Genomic DNA, 17,500 nt, shown 5'->3' with positions numbered 1-17,500 from the left:
CTCCCCATCACCCTCCTCATCACCTTCCTCATCACCCTCCTCATCACACTCCTCATCACCCTCCTCATCACACTCCTCACCACACTCCTCATCACCCTCCCCATCACCCTCCTCATCACCCTCCTCATCACCCTCCTCATCACCCTCCCCATCACACTCCTCATCACACTCCTCATCACACTCCTCATCACCCTCCCCATCACACTCCTCATCACACTCCCCATCACCCTCCTCACCACACTCCTCATCACCCTCCCCATCACCTTCCTCATCACCCTCCTCACCACACTCCTCATCACCCTCCCCATCACCCTCCTCATCACCCTCCTCACCACACTCTTCATCACCCTCCTCATCACCCTCCTCATCACCCTCCTCATCACCCTCCCCATCACCTTCCTCATCACCCTCCTCACCACCCTCCTCATCACCCTCCTCATCACCCTCCTCATCACCCTCCCCATCACCCTCCTCATCACCCTCCTCATCACCCTCCTCACCACCCTCCTCATCACCCTCCTCATCACCCTCCTCATCACCCTCCTCATCACACTCCTCATCACCCTCCCCATCACCCTCAACATCACCCTCCTCATCACCCTCCTCATCACCCTCCTCATCACCCTCCTCATCACCCTCCTCATCACACTCCTCATCACCCTCCCCATCACCCTCAACATCACCCTCCTCACCACACTCCTCATCACCCTCCCCATCACCCTCCTCATCACCCTCCTCATCACCCTCCTCATCACCCTCCCCATCACCCTCCTCATCACACTCCTCATCACCCTCCCCATCACCCTCCTCATCACCCTCCTCACCACACTCCTCATCACCCTCCCCATCACCCTCCTCACCACACTCCTCATCACCCTCCCCATCACCCTCCTCATCACCCTCCTCATCACCCTCCCCATCACCCTCCTCATCACCCTCCCCATCACCCTCCTCATCACACTCCTCATCACCCTCCCCATCACCCTCCTCACCACACTCCTCATCACCCTCCCCATCACCCTCCCCATCACCCTCCCCATCACCCTCCTCATCACCCTCCTCATCACCCTCCTCATCACACTCCTCATCACCCTCCTCACCACCCTCCTCATCACCCTCCCCATCACCCTCCTCATCACCCTCCGGCCTGCTTCGCTGCTCGTCGGAGGGCACGCGGCGGACAGCCTGGTGCAGAACACGGTAGTTCCTCTGCAGAAGCAGTGTGGGCACGAAGCTTTGAAGGTTTTGAAGTATTCCCGGCAAGGCCGCGGCTGCGTTCGTGCGCTCTTTCGCCAGAACAGATGACTCGTGCGTATTTCCGAGGTGCAAGGTGCGTGCGCAAGAGGGGGCTGAATCCCATTAAGAGGACGGATACGGGTACACACATGTTTACTTTGGGCACATCTGCATGTTATGAATATTTATGACTTATGTAACTGCACATGCACCAGGCCCCTGCAGTACCGAGTGAGGACTCGTTACCCTCGTGTGTTTTGTAACATGGAGAGTCGTCGTAATGTGTGGTTGTGCGCAGCATGTGTCCGCCAGATCACGCCGGTCCTGCAGGTTTACGTACCAGGCCCCCCCAGATGTGTTTCTAACAGTGAGCCCTCCGCTGTTTGCAGGTCTGTGTCTGGTGTGGATGTGGACCCTGACCTGGTGCACATGGAGATGCAGGACACCAGCGGAGGTAAGGTGACGGTCCGTGTTAATGGCTTACCGGTGATGGCGCTGCTGCTTCTCTCCACGTCGTCTGGTCCAGAATACTCCATCACCCCTAAACCCCTCTTCACTCCGCCTTACTTTATATATCTTTTCTGCCTCCCTCTTCATGTCTCTCTCTCTCTCTCTCTGTCTGAGCGGGCGTGCGAGGGAGCGTGCTGAGCAGACGCACGAGAGCGGTTGTGAGCGTTTTTCCATCTTTTTCGCTATTTTCTTCCTCATAAATATTGCACGTAGTGTGTTTTGTAGGGTCACTGGTTTGGTTTGTGTATACGGAGAGGGTCTCGAGAGGTGTTGTGTGTGCGCGTGTTTGCGGTCGACCAGGCGCGTGCTAAACGCCGACATGGAGTTTACCAAACTCACCAGGGAACATGGGCTTAAAGTGTCGCCCGGTTTCCCGTGTTGGGCGGAGGACGGTGCCCCGGCAGTGGGGGAGGTTGTGGGTCACAGCAGCGTTAAATCCGCTGCTAGCATGAACGGCGCTGTGGTGATTCTTGTCGACGCTGTAGACAAAGCACGCAAAGCGGTGGAAGCCGGAGTTGTTGCTAAGGACAGGAGTCACCATTTCAAACATCCCGCCCTTCATCTCCGACGAATTTTGGTCAAGAGTGCTGTCGAGGTATAGGGAAGTGGCTTCGTCGATCAGGAAACTGTCGTCTGGCTGGTCGACATCGCACAGACGACAGGTTCAAACGATCCTGAATACAAAAGACGAAGACTGGGATGTGGCTTTTAGGATGAAGGGGGATGATTTTGATTATGTCCTCTTTGTAAACTCTGGGACCTTGAAGCGTTTTGGCTGTGGGGGGGGGGGAGATGGTCACGTGGTTCGGGCCTGTCCCGAGAAACACTCCTCTGAGGACAAAACGCGGAGTGAAGAAGCGCGAGGACACGAACGGAGTGGAACCAGGCAGAACATTGAAGAGACAACCGAGAAGGGACAAGAGTCCAGATTACACCGACGAAACTGGACCACCCACAGAGAGTGAAAAGTCTAGAAAGAAAAACATAAATGTCGAAAAACGAAGCACAGCGTGACCAGGCGACGGCATCGAACACTACGGGTGGAGCTGCAGGAGGCGTAGTGTTGAGCAGTGAGGAGGATTTGACGGAGGAAGAAAGGGTCTGTAAGGTGCCTGTACTGAAGAGAAAGCAAGTCTGCTAACACGAGTGGCTCTCGAGCCAAAAAAGGAGCAATGGCAAGGGAGAGGAGCAGGCAGTACGAGGAGCGACTGTCTGAGGACGGGTTGAGTATGGAGGAAGAGGAGGAGGAAGGGGGCCTGTATTAAAGAAGAAGCAGCCGGAGGTACACATGTTTGAAGATGAGTTTGAGGGGGGATGGTGGTGTAGACAGCCAGACTCAGGCTTCCTCCCAGTTGTCCGGGGTAGCAAAGCAAGAGTGCTGCGATGCACGCCAAACTGAGAAGTTCTGGCAACAAACCAAACATTTGAGAAATGTCCAACTTGAGGACTTCTTTGCAGACAAGGAGTTGTCTCTGTAAAATCTCAGATGAGACACAAAGACGGACGCGGCTACACTGATCAGGAGATGGACGGGTTGAGGAAAACAGTTCTGAAAATGGAACAAGAATCCCAGCATGAAGAGTCAGAGGCAATATAAGACAAGTCATGCCCCGCCCTGGTCAATGTTGTCGATGATGTGTAAGACGAGTCTGGTTGATGAAGGGGTGTTGCGCCGGGCGCTCCTCCTCCTCCTACTGCTGCTGGAGGAGCCGCTGCTACATGGAGCCAGGCTGGTGGTCTATGACTGGTGCCCTCAGGGATTTGCCCAGAAACTGTTACGACCATCGCCCCACAGTGCATAGTGGCTGCAGCAGGATTGGGACTCGACAACGCCAAGGCCGTAGCTCAGCTGCTCTACATGAGGTCTACATGCGGTCTACATGAGGTCTACATGAGGTCTACATGAGGTCTGCATGAGGTCTACATGAGGTCTACATGAGGTCTACATGCGGTCTACATGAGGTCTACATGAGGTCTACATGAGGTCTACATGAGGTCTACATGCGGTCTACATGAGGTCTACATGAGGTCTACATGCGGTCTGCATGAGGTCTACATGAGGTCTACATGAGGTCTACATGAGGTCTACATGAGGTCTACATGCCCTGTCTTGATGGAGAGCTGAGAATGATGAGGGCCTACAACCCCGGCAGAGCTTCCACACCCCAGAACTTGGGCTGGTAGTGTGCTTAGTGGGACTTGGTGAAGATTTGGTTTTCTTCTTATTCTATGTATTTGCTATGTAAGTTGTGTAAACACAACATCCATTGCGCGTTGTAAGTCTTGGGAGCGAGATCCCTCCTCTGTTGCTCTCCCTGAGGTTTCTTCCCATTTTTTTCTCCCTGTTAAAGGTTTTTTTTTTAGGGAGTTGTTCCTCATTCTATGCGAGGGTATAAGGACAGCATGTCACCCCCTGAGGCGATTTTTGTGTTTGTTACGTTGGGCTATTTTATTTTGAAATTCTGTTTTTTTTACAAATACTTGTTTAGACGGCTCAATGTTTTTTTGTTTTTCCCTGAAACTGTTTTTTTGTATGAGCTGGATGATAAAGAGGTAATTGTGTTTGGGTATAAGCTGTTGGACTGTAGCGTATTTGGAATGAATGTACCTTTTAAAAATCAAAAATCTCTCCCTCTATATATATCGCTCTCATCCTTACTAATCCATGTCTCTCTCTCTTGCATCTTGGCTACTCTCTCTCTCTCTGTCTCTCATCTTTACTTCTCTGTCTCGCTCTGTCTCCCTGTGTCTCTCTCTCATCTTTACTACTCTCTCTCTCTGTCTCTCATCTTTACTTCTCTGTCTCGCTCTGTCTCCCTGTGTCTCTCTCTCATCTTTACTACTCTCTCTCTCTCTGTCTCTCATCTGTACTACTCTCTCTCTCTGTCTCCCATCTTTACTACTCTCTCTCTCTCTGTCTCTCATCTTTACTACTCTCTCTCTCTCTCTCTCTTCTTTACTACTCTCTCTCTCTCTGTCTCTCATCTTTACTACTCTGTCTCTCTCTCTGTCTCTCATCTGTACTACTCTCTCTCTCTCTCTGTCTCTCATCTTTACTACTCTCTCTCTCTCTGTCTCTCATCTTTACTACTGTCTCTCTCTCTGTCTCTCATCTTTACTACTCTCTCTCTCTATGTCTCTCATCTTTACTACTCTCTCTCTCTCTGTCTCTCATCTTTACTACTCTCTCTCTCTCTGTCTCTCATCTTTACTACTCTCTCTCTCTCTCTGTCTCTCATCTTTACTACTCTCTCTCTCTCTCTCTCTGTCTCTCTTCTTTACTACTCTCTCTCTCTCTGTCTCTCATCTTTACTACTCTCTCTCTCTCTCTGTCTCTCATCTTTACTACTCTCTCTCTCTCTCTGTCTCTCATCTTTACTACTCTCTCTCTCTCTCTCTGTCTCTCATCTTTACTACTCTCTCTCTCTCTCTGTCTCTCATCTTTACTACTCTCTCTCTCTCTCTCTCTCTCTCTGTCTCTCTTCTTTACTACTCTCTCTCTCTCTGTCTCTCATCTTTACTACTCTCTCTCTCTCTCTGTGTCTCATCTTTACTACTCTCTCTCTCTCTCTCTGTCTCTCATCTTTACTACTCTCTCTCTCTCTGTCTCTCATCTTTACTACTCTCTCTCTGTCTCTCATCTTTACTACTCTCTCTCTCTCTCTGTCTCTCATCTGTACTACTCTCTCTCTCTCTGTCTCTCATCTTCACTACTCTCTCTCTCTCTGTCTCTCATCTGTACTACTCTCTCTCTCTCTGTCTCTCATCTGTACTACTCTCTCTCTCTCTGTCTCTCATCTTTACTACTCTCTCTCTCTCTGTCTCTCATCTGTACTATTCTCTCTCTCTGTCTCTCATCTTTACTACTCTCTCTCTCTCTGTCTCTCATCTTTACTACTCTCTCTCTCTCTGTCTCTCATCTTTACTACTCTCTCTCTGTCTCTCATCTTTACTACTCTCCCTCTCTCTGTCTCTCATCTGTACTACTCTCTCTCTCTCTGTCTCTCATCTGTACTACTCTCTCTCTCTCTGTCTCTCATCTTTACTACTCTCTCTCTCTCTCTCTCTCTCTCTCTCTCTCTGTCTCTCATCTTTACTACTCTCTCTCTCTCTGTCTCTCATCTGTACTACTCTCTCTCTCTCTCTGTCTCTCATCTGTACTACTCTCTCTCTCTCTGTCTCTCATCTTTACTACTCTCTCTCTCTCTGTCTCTCATCTTTACTACTCTCTCTCTCTCTGTCTCTCATCTTTACTACTCTCTGTCTCTCTGTCTCTCATCTTTACTACTCTCTCTCTCTCTGTCTCTCATCTTTACTACTCTCTTTCTCTCTCTGTCTCTCATCTTTACTTCTCTGTCTCGCTCTGTCTCTCATCTTTACTTCTCTGTCTCGCTCTGTCTCATCTTTACTACTCTCACTCTCTCTGTCTCTCATCTTTACTACTCTCTCTCTCTCTGTCTCTCATCTTTACTACTCTCTCTCTCTCTGTCTCTCATCTTTACTACTCTCTCTCTCTCTGTCTCTCATCTTTACTACTCTCTCTCTCTCTGTCTCTCATCTTTACTACTCTCTCTCTCTCTGTCTCTCATCTTTACTACTCTCTCTCTGTCTCTCATCTTTACTACTCTCTCTCTCTCTGTCTCTCATCTTTACTACTCTCTCTCTCTCTGTCTCTCATCTTTACTACTCTCTCTCTCTGTCTCTCATCTTTACTACTCTCTCTCTCTCTGTCTCTCATCTATACTACTCTCTCTCTCTCTCTGTCTCTCATCTTTACTACTCTCTCTCTCTCTCTCTCTCTCTCTCTCTCTCTCATCTTTACTACTCTCTCTCTCTCTGTCTCTCATCTTTACTACTCTCTCTCTGTCTCTCATCTTTACTACTCTCTCTCTCTGTCTCTCATCTGTACTACTCTCTCTCTCTCTGTCTCTCATCTTCACTACTCTCTCTTTCTCTGTCTCTCATCTGTACTACTCTCTCTCTCTCTGTCTCTCATCTGTACTACTCTCTCTCTCTGTCTCTCATCTTTACTACTCTGTCTCTCTCTGTCTCTCATCTGTACTACTCTCTCTCTCTCATCTTTACTACTCTCTCTCTCTCTGTCTCTCATCTTTACTACTCTCTCTCTCTCCGTCTCATCTTTACTACTCTCTCTCTCTCTCTCTGTCTCTCATCTTTACTACTCTCTCTCTCTCTCTCTCTGTCTCTCATCTTTACTACTCTCTCTCTGTCTCTCATCTTTACTACTCTCTCTCTCTCTCTCTGTCTCTCATCGTCACTACTCTCTCTCTCTCTGTCTCTAATCTGTACTACTCTCTCTCTCTCTGTCTCTCATCTTTACTACTCTCTCTCTGTCTCTCATCTTTACTACTCTCTCTCTCTCTGTCTCTCATCTGTACTACTCTCTCTCTCTCTGTCTCTTATCTTTACTACTCTCTCTCTCTCTCTGTCTCTCTCCTTTACTACTCTCTCTCTCTCTCTCTGTCTCTCATCTTTACTACTCTCTCTCTCTCTCTGTCTCTCTCCTTTACTACTCTCTCTCTCTCTCTCTCTCTGTCTCTCATCTTTACTACTCTCTCTCTCTCTCTCTCTCTGTCTCTCATCTTTACTACTCTCTCTCTCTCTCTGTCTCTCTCCTTTACTACTCTCTCTCTCTGTCTCTCTCCTTTACTACTCTCTCTCTCTCTGTCTCTCTCCTTTACTACTCTCTCTCTCTCTCTCTCTCTCTCTCTCTCTCTCTCTCTCTCTCTCTGTCTCTCATCTTTACTACTCTCTCTCTCTCTGTCTCTCATCTGTACTACTCTCTCTCTCTGTCTCTCATCTTTACTACTCTCTCTCTCTCTCTCTCTGTGTCTCTCATCTTTACTACTCTCTCTCTCTCTCTGTCTCTCATCTTTACTACTCTCTCTCTCTCTGTCTCTCATCTGTACTACTCTCTCTCTCTCTCTGTCTCTCATCTGTACTACTCTCTCTCTCTCTGTGTCTCTCATCTTTACTACTCTCTCTCTCTCTGTCTCTCATCTTTACTACTCTCTCTCTCTCTGTCTCTCATCTTTACTACTCTCTCTCTCTCTGTCTCTCATCTGTACTACTCTCTCTCTCTCTCTGTCTCTCATCTTTACTACTCTCTCTCTCTCTGTGTCTCTCATCTTTACTACTCTCTCTCTCTCTGTCTCTCATCTTTACTACTCTCTCTCTCTCTCTCTCTGTCTCTCATCTTTACTACGCTCTCTCTCTCTCTGTCTCTCATCTTTACTACTCCTAAACTAGCTTCAGTGTAAATGGAGGTAAAGGGAGATGATAGGCTGACCTTGTTAGAGGTGAGAGGTGAGAGGGGCAATCGATGTGCAGTGTGAGGAGGGGTGTTAAGAGCCCCGGGGCACCGCTGGTAAACCTGGATTATCATATCAGCAAACAAACAGACAGGTTAATGCTCAACTCCCAGCCAAGGGCCACAAGGGTCATAGAGATAGCTGTGTGTGTGTGTGTGTGTGTGTGTGTGTGTGTGTGTGTGTGTGTGTGTGTGTGTGTGTGTGTGTGTGTGTGTGTGTGTGTGTGTGTGTGTGTGTGTGTTCAGACTGCTGGTCCATGCCTGAGCTCCACATCCTTCTCGTATTTCCCCTACTCAGAATGGCACAGGGCAGATTAAGTCACAGGAGAAAGTGGAGGGCGGAGGACAAAAGGATGGAGAATTTTCTTGTCGCACAACCTCGAAATTAGATTTGAAAAACTATCTCAGGGAATTGTAAGAAAACGACCCTCCTCTCAGGGCCCCGGAGGGGACATACACACATCGTCTAGCTCGCACAAAGACGAAACAGGAACACTTTCTTAGGAGGGACAAATAGGATGCAGCCCAAATGTGGTCCCAAACAAGCCGGTCTCTGTTTGCGAAGAGTGAAGCAGAAACACTGTCAGTACGGGCCAGTGCCCAGAAGAAAGCCCTTCCTGGGGCTAGGCAGTACCACATGGTCCCCCCCCCCCCTCCTCCTCCTCCTCCTCCTCCTCCTCCTCCTCCCCCTCCCCTTGCTTCCATGCCCAGACAGATAGGCAAGGGGTGCAGGAGCGACCAGGCATGCTAAGCCGATCTGTCCACCCTGTACCCCCTGTCACACATGGCATTGTCAAGGTTAAACAACGGCATGTGCCAAAGAGGAGTGCAGGAGGAGAGGGGCATGGAAATGCAGGAGTCTCGCGGCGATCTGGCCGATGCCGGGGCCTCTCCTGAGGGTCCCCGCTCAGGAGAGCTGGCAGTGAACTGTATCGGTCCACTGGGAAATTGGGGTCGACGGTTGATGGATGGGCTATTTGGACAGGGAGGCTGGCTGCTGGATGAAGTGTGTGTGTGTGTGTGTGTGTGTGTGTGTGTGTGTGTGTGTGTGTGTGTGTGTGTGTGTGTGTGTGTGTGTGTGTGTGTGTGTGTGTGTGTTCCTTGTTCATTCACGGATGAACATATCTAAAGGCATGAACATGAAATCCAACACACACACACACACACATACGTACTCACAAACAAACACAAGTTGCCTACCAGCACGGGGATCGGGGGTTCGAATCCCCGTGTTACCTCCGGCTTGCTCGGGCGTCCCTACAGTCACAATTGGCCCGTGTCTGCGGGTGGGAAGCCGGATGTGGGTGTGTGTCCTGGTCGCTGCAGTAGCGCCTCCTCTGGTCGATCGGGTCGCCTGTTCGGGGGGGGGGGGAACTGGGGGGGAATAGCGTGATCCTCCCACGCGCTACGTCCCCCTGGTGAAACTCCTCACTGTCAGGTGAAAAGGAGCGGCTGGCGACTCCACATGTATGGGAGGAGGCATGTGGTAGTCTGCAGCCCTCCCCGGATCGGCAGAGGAGGTGGAGGCTCGGGAGAGTGGAGTAATTAGCCGAGTCCAATTGGGGAGAAAAAGGGGAAAATTTTAAAAATTAAAAAAACCACACAAATTGTCAATTGTCTTATGAGCAGACTTGTGCTAATAAGCCTTGTGTTGTGACAGACAGGGATGCCAGCCTGCAGACAAGTTCACATCCGCTCACACCGGTGTGAGCGGATGTGAACGCGGATGTGCACGCCATATGCACCTCCCTCCTGAGGGCTCCTCCACAGCTCCCGCAGGGCGGAAATCACAATCGGTGTGCGCTGCAAGGTTTTCTGAGCAAACATCCGTCACAATCTCACAAATGACTCAGACCTGCTGTCCGTGTTGGTTTATTTATCTGCCGCGTCCCTCAGCTCGCCGCCCAGGCGCCACCCGGGTCCAAGCGCGTGTGTTCACGTGCGATTGGAGAGCGACGCGCTGTGAAGAAGAAGTGTGTGTGTCACGAGCTTGAATCGGACGCCGTAGCAAATCTAATAGCTTTTTAATGACTTCTGCGCTGTGCGCTGCTGTGATTAAACGTCCAGGCCTTTCAATAAATTAGCCGGTCCGCATGCGAGGCCGAGGAGCCCCTGAAACAAAGGTGGTGCAGCGCACGAACGCGGAAATAAGAAGGAAGACGACGAGGGGTTACTCTGAAACAGGAAGTTGAACTATTTCACTTTCAGCTGTGCAGATTTATGGAAGTCCGGTCTGTTTTTGTGGATGTGTGCGTGCAAGTATGTGTAACGGTCATGAATGATTAGACCGCTAGCCCTTGGCTAACGGGTCGGACCCTTTAGTCCAGTGTTTCTCAACCGGGGGTCCGCGGACCCCTAGTGGTCCGTGGTGTAATTGCAAGGGGTCCGTGAAAATAAAATATCTTTACAAAAAAGATCCTATAACATTTATAGAAACAGGATTATTTTACTCAAATATGACTGAGACCTTTATCTACCTAAACTATAAAGGGTAACAGGACTTTTTTCTCTAATTACATCTGTTTCACAAGTGTAATGTATTGTATTTTAATAAGAGATCTCGCTCCCGTTTGCATTGTTAAAAGTTACTGCATAAGAATTCTGTTGTTACATATATCTGAAAGTTACTGAATACATATTCTGTTTTGTTACATATATCTGAAAGTTACTGAATACATATTCTCTTTAGTTACATATATCTGAAAGTTACTGAATACATATTCTGTTTTGTTACATATATCTGAAAGTTACTGAATACATATTCTCTTTAGTTACATATATCTGAAAGTTACTGAATACATATTCTGTTTTGTTACATATATCTGAAAGTTACTGAATACATATTCTGTGTTGTTACATATATCTGAAAGTTACTGCATAAGAATTCTGTTTTGTTAACTATATCAAAGTTACAACTGAAAGCTCTTATTTTTGCCCCAAAGAGTGAATAAATGCTATTATGCAATTTAAAATGCAGTTTCTACTGTTTCTATCAAATTGCAACCCCCTCCCCCAAGACCAGGTGGAGGGGTCCTCAGGGTAGATCAAAACTACGCAGGGGGTCCAGGACCCCAAAAAGGTTGAGAACCACTGCTTTAGTCGACTTGTTAATGTAGTGGCCTGTGGCGCGGGAGACCCGGGTTCGCGTCCTGGCTGCCCCCCCCCCCCGACACATTGGTGTCAGAAGTGGGGTGGTGAGAACGCGACGCCGTCAGGAGCACCTGCGTCCAGTGGCGTGAGGGAGCTGGTATGCTGAAGCGCGGGGACGTGTTTCCCGAAGGAGGGGGGTAGTGCAACGACCACGGTCGACTAGACTCATTAGCCCTTGGCAAACAGGCGCAGAGTGGTTTCAATTCTGGTCCCGTTGTAAACCATGCTTATTCAGGTCCTGTGGTGAGTTCGATCCATCATATCAACGACTGTCACTCTGCCATACTAATTCCTGTAATAATAAACCATAGACACAGACCCCGTCATCTCCCTGTAACATGCAGGGAGCTCAACAATTTGTTGCCAGTTGGGACTTCAGTTATCAGTCCCGCACAAAGCCAGGCACCTCAGACAATAAAAATGGCTTTATTAAACGTCAGGTCACTAACTAAGAAGTCATTTTTAGTCAATGATCTTATAAGTACCTATAACCTGGACTTCACCCCACTGACCGAGACCTGGCTGGATAGAAATGGTGCAGTGGTGCTTATTGAGACTGCACCTCCTGGCTTCAAATTCATCCAGACCACCAGATCTGATGAGAGAGGCGGTGGAATAGCTGCTGTCTTCTCTGACTCCTATAGCTGCGAGGAAATCTCCCCTCGGGAAATTCATGTCTTTTGAACACCTTGCTCTTACCATACATTGCTGCTACGATTTTAGTAATTGCTGTCTATCGGCCACCGAAATCTAAACGTGGCTTTATTGACGAATTTTTGGAGCTACTGTCTGTGGTTTCCACTGACTATGATTATTTCATCATCCTGGGTGATTTTGATGTTCGTGTTGAATATCAAACAGACCCCGATGCTAGAAATCTAATTGGCTTACTGGAGGCATTTGCTGTCACTCAGCATGTTTCCGGGCCCACCCACAATAAGGGGCACACTCTAGACTTGGTCATATCAAAAGGACTTAATATTACTGTACCCCGTGTCATGGATGTTGCTATCTCTGATCACTGTTGTATATTTTTTGATGTGTCAGCTCTTCCTGTACAACAGAAGAGCGCTCGAATAATCCAAAAACGCTTCACTGAAAATAACACAATTGAAACCTTCCAGAAAACCCTAAATGAGTTGTCGCCGTTCATGTCATCACAAACTGAGGATCTTGTGAACGACTTCAACTCAAAAATACGGACTGTCTTTGACAACATTGCACCTGTTAAAGGTAAAAACATAAAAAAACAAAAAGCCCCCTGCAGAAATGGAGTGGTTATTAGGCAGCTTAAGAGAGACTGTCGCCAAGCAGAACGACAGACTAAACTTCAGGTTCACCATGAAATTTACAAGGATAGACTGAACAAGTACTGCAAAAAAAATTAAACAGGCCAGACAGTCTGTTTTCTCTAAAACCATTAATGAAAATATTAACAATAGTAAAGTGCTTTTCTCCACTATTGACCAACTTATTAATCCACCATCTCCAAACCCTTCAGAGATGCTGTCCACTGAAAAATGTGAGCAATTCGCTACATTCTTCAATAACAAAATGATTGCCATTAGACAGGACATTAGTGCCTCAAGATCCAGTAATGAACCTACCCTCCAGTTCTCCAGAAATATCACTGGCGCCATGTCTGACTTTGACACTCTAGACCTTAAAAGTCTAGACAATATTGTTAGGCAGCTCAGGTCGTCCACCTGCTGCTTGGATCCTCTCCCTCCCAAATTTTTAAAAAATGTGTTTAATTGCTTAACACATGACGTTTTAGAAATTATTAACTACTCTCTTCAGCCAGGTATATTTCCTGCAGCACTTAAGACAGCTGTCGTTAAACCACTTCTGAAGAAGAGTAGTCTTGGTGCGACAGTTATTGCCAACTACAGGCTCATCTCCAACTTACCATTCCTCAGCAAAATCCTTGAAAAAACAGTTTATTCTCAAGTTAATAACTATTTAATATCTAACAGCTTTCTAGGCATTTGTCAATCGATCTCACCATAGCACAGAAACAGCACTTATCAAAGTTGTGAACGATCTGCATATGAACAAAGATTCTAATAAATTGTCTGTTCTTGTGCTCCTGGATCTCAGTGCTGCTTTTGACACTGTTGATCATGATATTTTGCTAGAGAGATTAGAAAAATGGGTCGCCCTTTCTGGCCCGGTTCGCAACTGGTTTAGAACATACCTTCAGGACAGGCAATTCTTTGTGTCTATTGGAGACTTTTCCTCGGACAAAGTGGGTATAATGTGTGGGGTACCCCAAGGTTCGATTCTTGGACCACTATTGTTCAATCTCTATATGCTCCCAGTTGCATATGTTATACAGAAACACAAAATAAATTACCACAATTATGCAGATGATTCACAACTGTACATATCCCTATCTTCTGATGACCTAGCTCCCATACGTTCCCTAATTCAGTGTATTGACGACATTACTTTATGGATGTCAGATAACTTTTTACAACTGAACAAAGACAAGACAGAAATACTTATTTTTGGTGCAAAGACTCAGAGGCAGAGAATTGCAGCTCATCTCAGCTCTCTGTCTCTGGAGTGCAAAGGTGAAGCTAGAAATCTTGGTGTAATCATGGACAGTGATCTAAATTTTAAGAGCCACATCAATCATCTCACAAGATCAGCCTTCTACCATCTTAAAAACATTTCAAAACTAAGGGGCTTTCTATCAATATCAGACTGTGAGAAATTAATCCATGCTTTTATAACAAGTAGACTAGACTACTGCAATGGACTGTTCACCGGCCTCCCAAAATCAGTTGTGCACCAACTACAATTAATTCAAAATGCGGCGGCACGTGTTCTCACCAGAACTGAAAAGTATGAGCACATTACACCTGTTCTTAGATCTCTGCATTGGCTCCCCGTTAAAACTAGAATTGATTTTAAAATTATTTTAATTGTATGCAAAGCACTAAATGGCCTTGCACCACGCTGTATAAAATACATGTTAATTCCCTATAAACCAGCAAGAACTCTCAGGTCCAATGGCAGTGGTCTTTGAACCATCCCTCGTGCTAGGTCTAGAGCAGGGGAAGCTGCAGTTTCTATTTACGCCCCAAGTGGATGGAACGCCCTGCCTGAGGACCTGAGGGAGGCCCCCACTCTGGACACATTTAAAAGCAGGTTAAAGACCTTACTTTTTAAAACAGCCTACGGCTAAATTCATAGTGTGTGGGTGTGTGTTTTATATATTCTTTCTATTTTTATATATTCTGCTCTGTTGTTACTTTTAATTAATCGGTGTTTATGGCACCTGTATTTATTTTACTAACTCAGTTTTAAACTTTTCTAAAATTTGCCTGTACTTTTATTTATTTATTTTTCGTGCTGGGGGGTTTATTGATTTCAGTGTTTTATTGTGTGAAGCACTTTGTGTTAAACTTGTTTGTATGAAAAGTGCGACGCAAATAAAATCTGATTGATTGATTGTATGATTGGTGCGGGAGACCCGGGTTCGCGTCCTGGCTGCCCCCCCGACACATTGGTGTCAGAAGTGGGATGGTGAGACCGTGATGCCATCGGAAGCGGGTGCGCCCAGAGGCGTGAGGGAGCTGATATGCGAAGGAGGGGGGGGGGGGCAAATGTAGCGAATTCAGAGGGCAGCTGGAACGCGAACCCGGGTGTCACGCACCACGGGCGACTAGTCCAGTCGACTAAACGGCCCGACCCGTTAGCCAACCGGCTAGCGAGTCTAGTCATGATCGTTACATGTGTGAGAAATAGATTGGGAGCACTACATTGAATGCATGCTCTAACTTGTTTATGAGCACACATGCCTGTGTGTGTGTGTGTGTGTGTGTGTGTGTGTGTGTGTGTGTGTGTGTGTGTGTGTGTGTGTGTGTGTGTGTGTGTGTGTGTGTGTGTGTGAAGGCTTGTACCCGGGAATCTGTATACGTGAGCATTATATGCCAGCTTGTCACTTCTGGTGGGGAAGAGAATAACGACTGGATTTCTGCAGCCGGTGGTGCTGATGCAGCTGCTGATTGAAATTCAATACTCTGCTAGCTTAGCAACGGGCGCTAACCTCTCCCGTCTAACCTCTCCCGTTTCTCTCTCAGGATAATCTCCCCCGCCACGTGGATGGCAGGGCCGTAATGTGTCTTGAGGGAAGCTGTCACATCGTGTAGAGTTTAGAAATCATGTCTCTCCTCTCCCAATTCTTAAGTCCTTTGTTTTCTCTCTTCCTTTTTGTTTTTTGGACACTGCTTCCAGTTCTCTCCATCTGTGTCTATCCGGTTGTTCCTCTGCAGACCCCATGTGCACCACACTATGCAACTCTCACTGTCTCTCTCTCTCTCTCTCTGTCTCTCTCTCTCTCTGTCTCTCTCTCTCTCTCTGTCTCTCTCCCTCTCCCTCTCTCTCTCTGTCTCTGTCTTTCTCGCTCCCGCTCGCTCATCTGTCTGTCTCTCTGTCTCTCTTCCTCCCTCTCGCTCTCTCTCTCTCTCTCCCTCTCTCTCTCTCTCTCTCTCTCTCTCTCTCTCTCTGTCTTTCTCACTCCCGCTCACTCATCTGTCTGTCTCTCTATCTCTCTTCCTCCCTCTCTCTCTCTCTGTCTCTCTCTCCCTCTCTCGCTCTCTCCCTGTCTCTCTCTCTCTCCCTCTCTCTCTGTCTCTGTCTTTCTCGCTCCCGCTCGCTCATCTGTCTGTCTCTCTGTCTCTCTTCCTCCCTCTCGCTCTTTCTGTCTCTCTTCCTCCCTCTCGCTCCCTCTCTCTCTCTGTCTCTGTCTTTCTCGCTCCCGCTCACTCATCTGTCTGTCTCTCTGTCTCTCTTCCTCCCTCTCTCTCTCTCTCTCTCTCTCTCTCTCTCTCTCTCTCTCTCTCTCTCTCTCTCTCTCTCTCTCTCTCTCTCTCTCTCTCTCTCTCTCTGTCTCTGTCTTTCTCGCTCCCGCTCGCTCATCTGTCTGTCTCTCTGTCTCTCTTCCTCCCTCTCGCTCTTTCTGTCTCTCTTCCTCCCTCTCGCTCTCTCTCTCTCTCTCCCTCTCCCTCTCTCTCTCTCTGTCTCTGTCTTTCTCGCTCCCGCTCACTCATCTGTCTGTCTCTCTGTCTCTCTTCCTCCCTCTCTCTCTCTCTGTCTCTCTCTCCCTCTCTCGCTCTCTCTCTCTCTCCCTCTCCCTCTCTCTCTCTGTCTCTGTCTTTCTCGCTCCCGCTCGCTCATCTGTCTGTCTCTCTGTCTCTCTTCCTCCCTCTCTCTCTCACACTCTCTCTCTCACACTCTCTCGCTGTCTCTATCTTTGTCTCCCTCATCTTTACTACTCTGTCTGTCTCTGTCTCTCTCTCACACTCTCTCTCTCACACTCTCTCGCTGTCTCTATCTTTGTCTCCCCCATCTTTACTACTCTGTGTCTGTCTCTATCTTTCTCTCGCTCTCTGTCTCTTTATCTGTATTTCTCTGCTTCCTTCATTCTGTACTGTGTTGCACCATTCTTCCCTTTCTGTGGGTAACTTGTCCTCTGGCTTGTTGATATTCTTCGCTGCAGGCTACCTGTATGTGACCTGCCTCATCCAGAACTGCTCAGACAAGATGGTGACGGCTCAGTTCCTGGGCAAAATAGACCACAACTCGCTCACGGTTCAGGATGACTACATATTTGTTAAGGTAAACAAACCCGCCGACTTCTTATCACACACAACATACGCGGCAGCGGTTCTGTTTCCACCGCTGGGCCTCCCCTCCCCCCTCCCCTCCCCCCCCGGCTCCGCGTGTACATGTTCGCGTGACTTGGGAGATGTGCTGTCCCAGTCCGCTTTGCCTCACCGTTACTTGTTATCTGCGAGTACTTCCTGGCCGTGTTCGTACGGACTAAGTGGGGCTTCATCGCCGCTGTTTGTTCCTTTTCTTCTTCGCTGATAAATGCCGCCTCACAGATAGGGTGGAGTCGAAACGGGAGGGAATTGCTCTTCGGGACGGTGTGGAGAACTAATCTCGCCTCGTCTATAATTGACTCGCCACGGAGTACTGTACTCTGTCGAGGACGGCAGCCGAGTCCCGTTTGCGTGTGATAACAGCGGGATTTACATGAGGCGCCGTGCACCGTGGCCGAGCTCCTGTCGCGAGCCGCAGCGGCCCGTCACGTGCGCGGCTGCCGCACATGGGTTTGCCTGTGCCTTTGTGTATTTGCCAGGTGTGTGTGCGAATGCGTGCCCATATCTCTGCTCTTCAATGTGTGTGTGTGTGTGTGTGTGTGTGTGTGTGTGTGTGTGTGTGTGTGTGTGTGTGTGTGTGTGTGTGTGTGTGTGTGTG

The 17,500-nt window shown here is 48.1% G+C and overlaps 1 protein-coding gene across 1 annotated transcript in view; it reads left to right on the top strand.

Moving 5' to 3' along the window:
- sorcs2 (sortilin-related VPS10 domain containing receptor 2) overlaps window positions 1–17,500 on the top strand; it is a 95,724-nt gene that overhangs the window by 12,319 nt on the left and 65,905 nt on the right. The window contains exons 4-5 of the mRNA XM_056300229.1: window positions 1,626–1,690; window positions 16,737–16,855. Of these exons, the coding sequence (XP_056156204.1) occupies window positions 1,626–1,690; window positions 16,737–16,855 (184 nt within the window). The remainder of the gene's footprint in view (window positions 1–1,625; window positions 1,691–16,736; window positions 16,856–17,500) is intronic.

The sequence above is a fragment of the Lampris incognitus genome, chromosome 20 (assembly GCF_029633865.1).
Source record: "Lampris incognitus isolate fLamInc1 chromosome 20, fLamInc1.hap2, whole genome shotgun sequence".
Taxonomy (NCBI): domain Eukaryota; kingdom Metazoa; phylum Chordata; class Actinopteri; order Lampriformes; family Lampridae; genus Lampris; species Lampris incognitus.
This window is presented reverse-complemented; position numbering and strand designations above follow the sequence as displayed.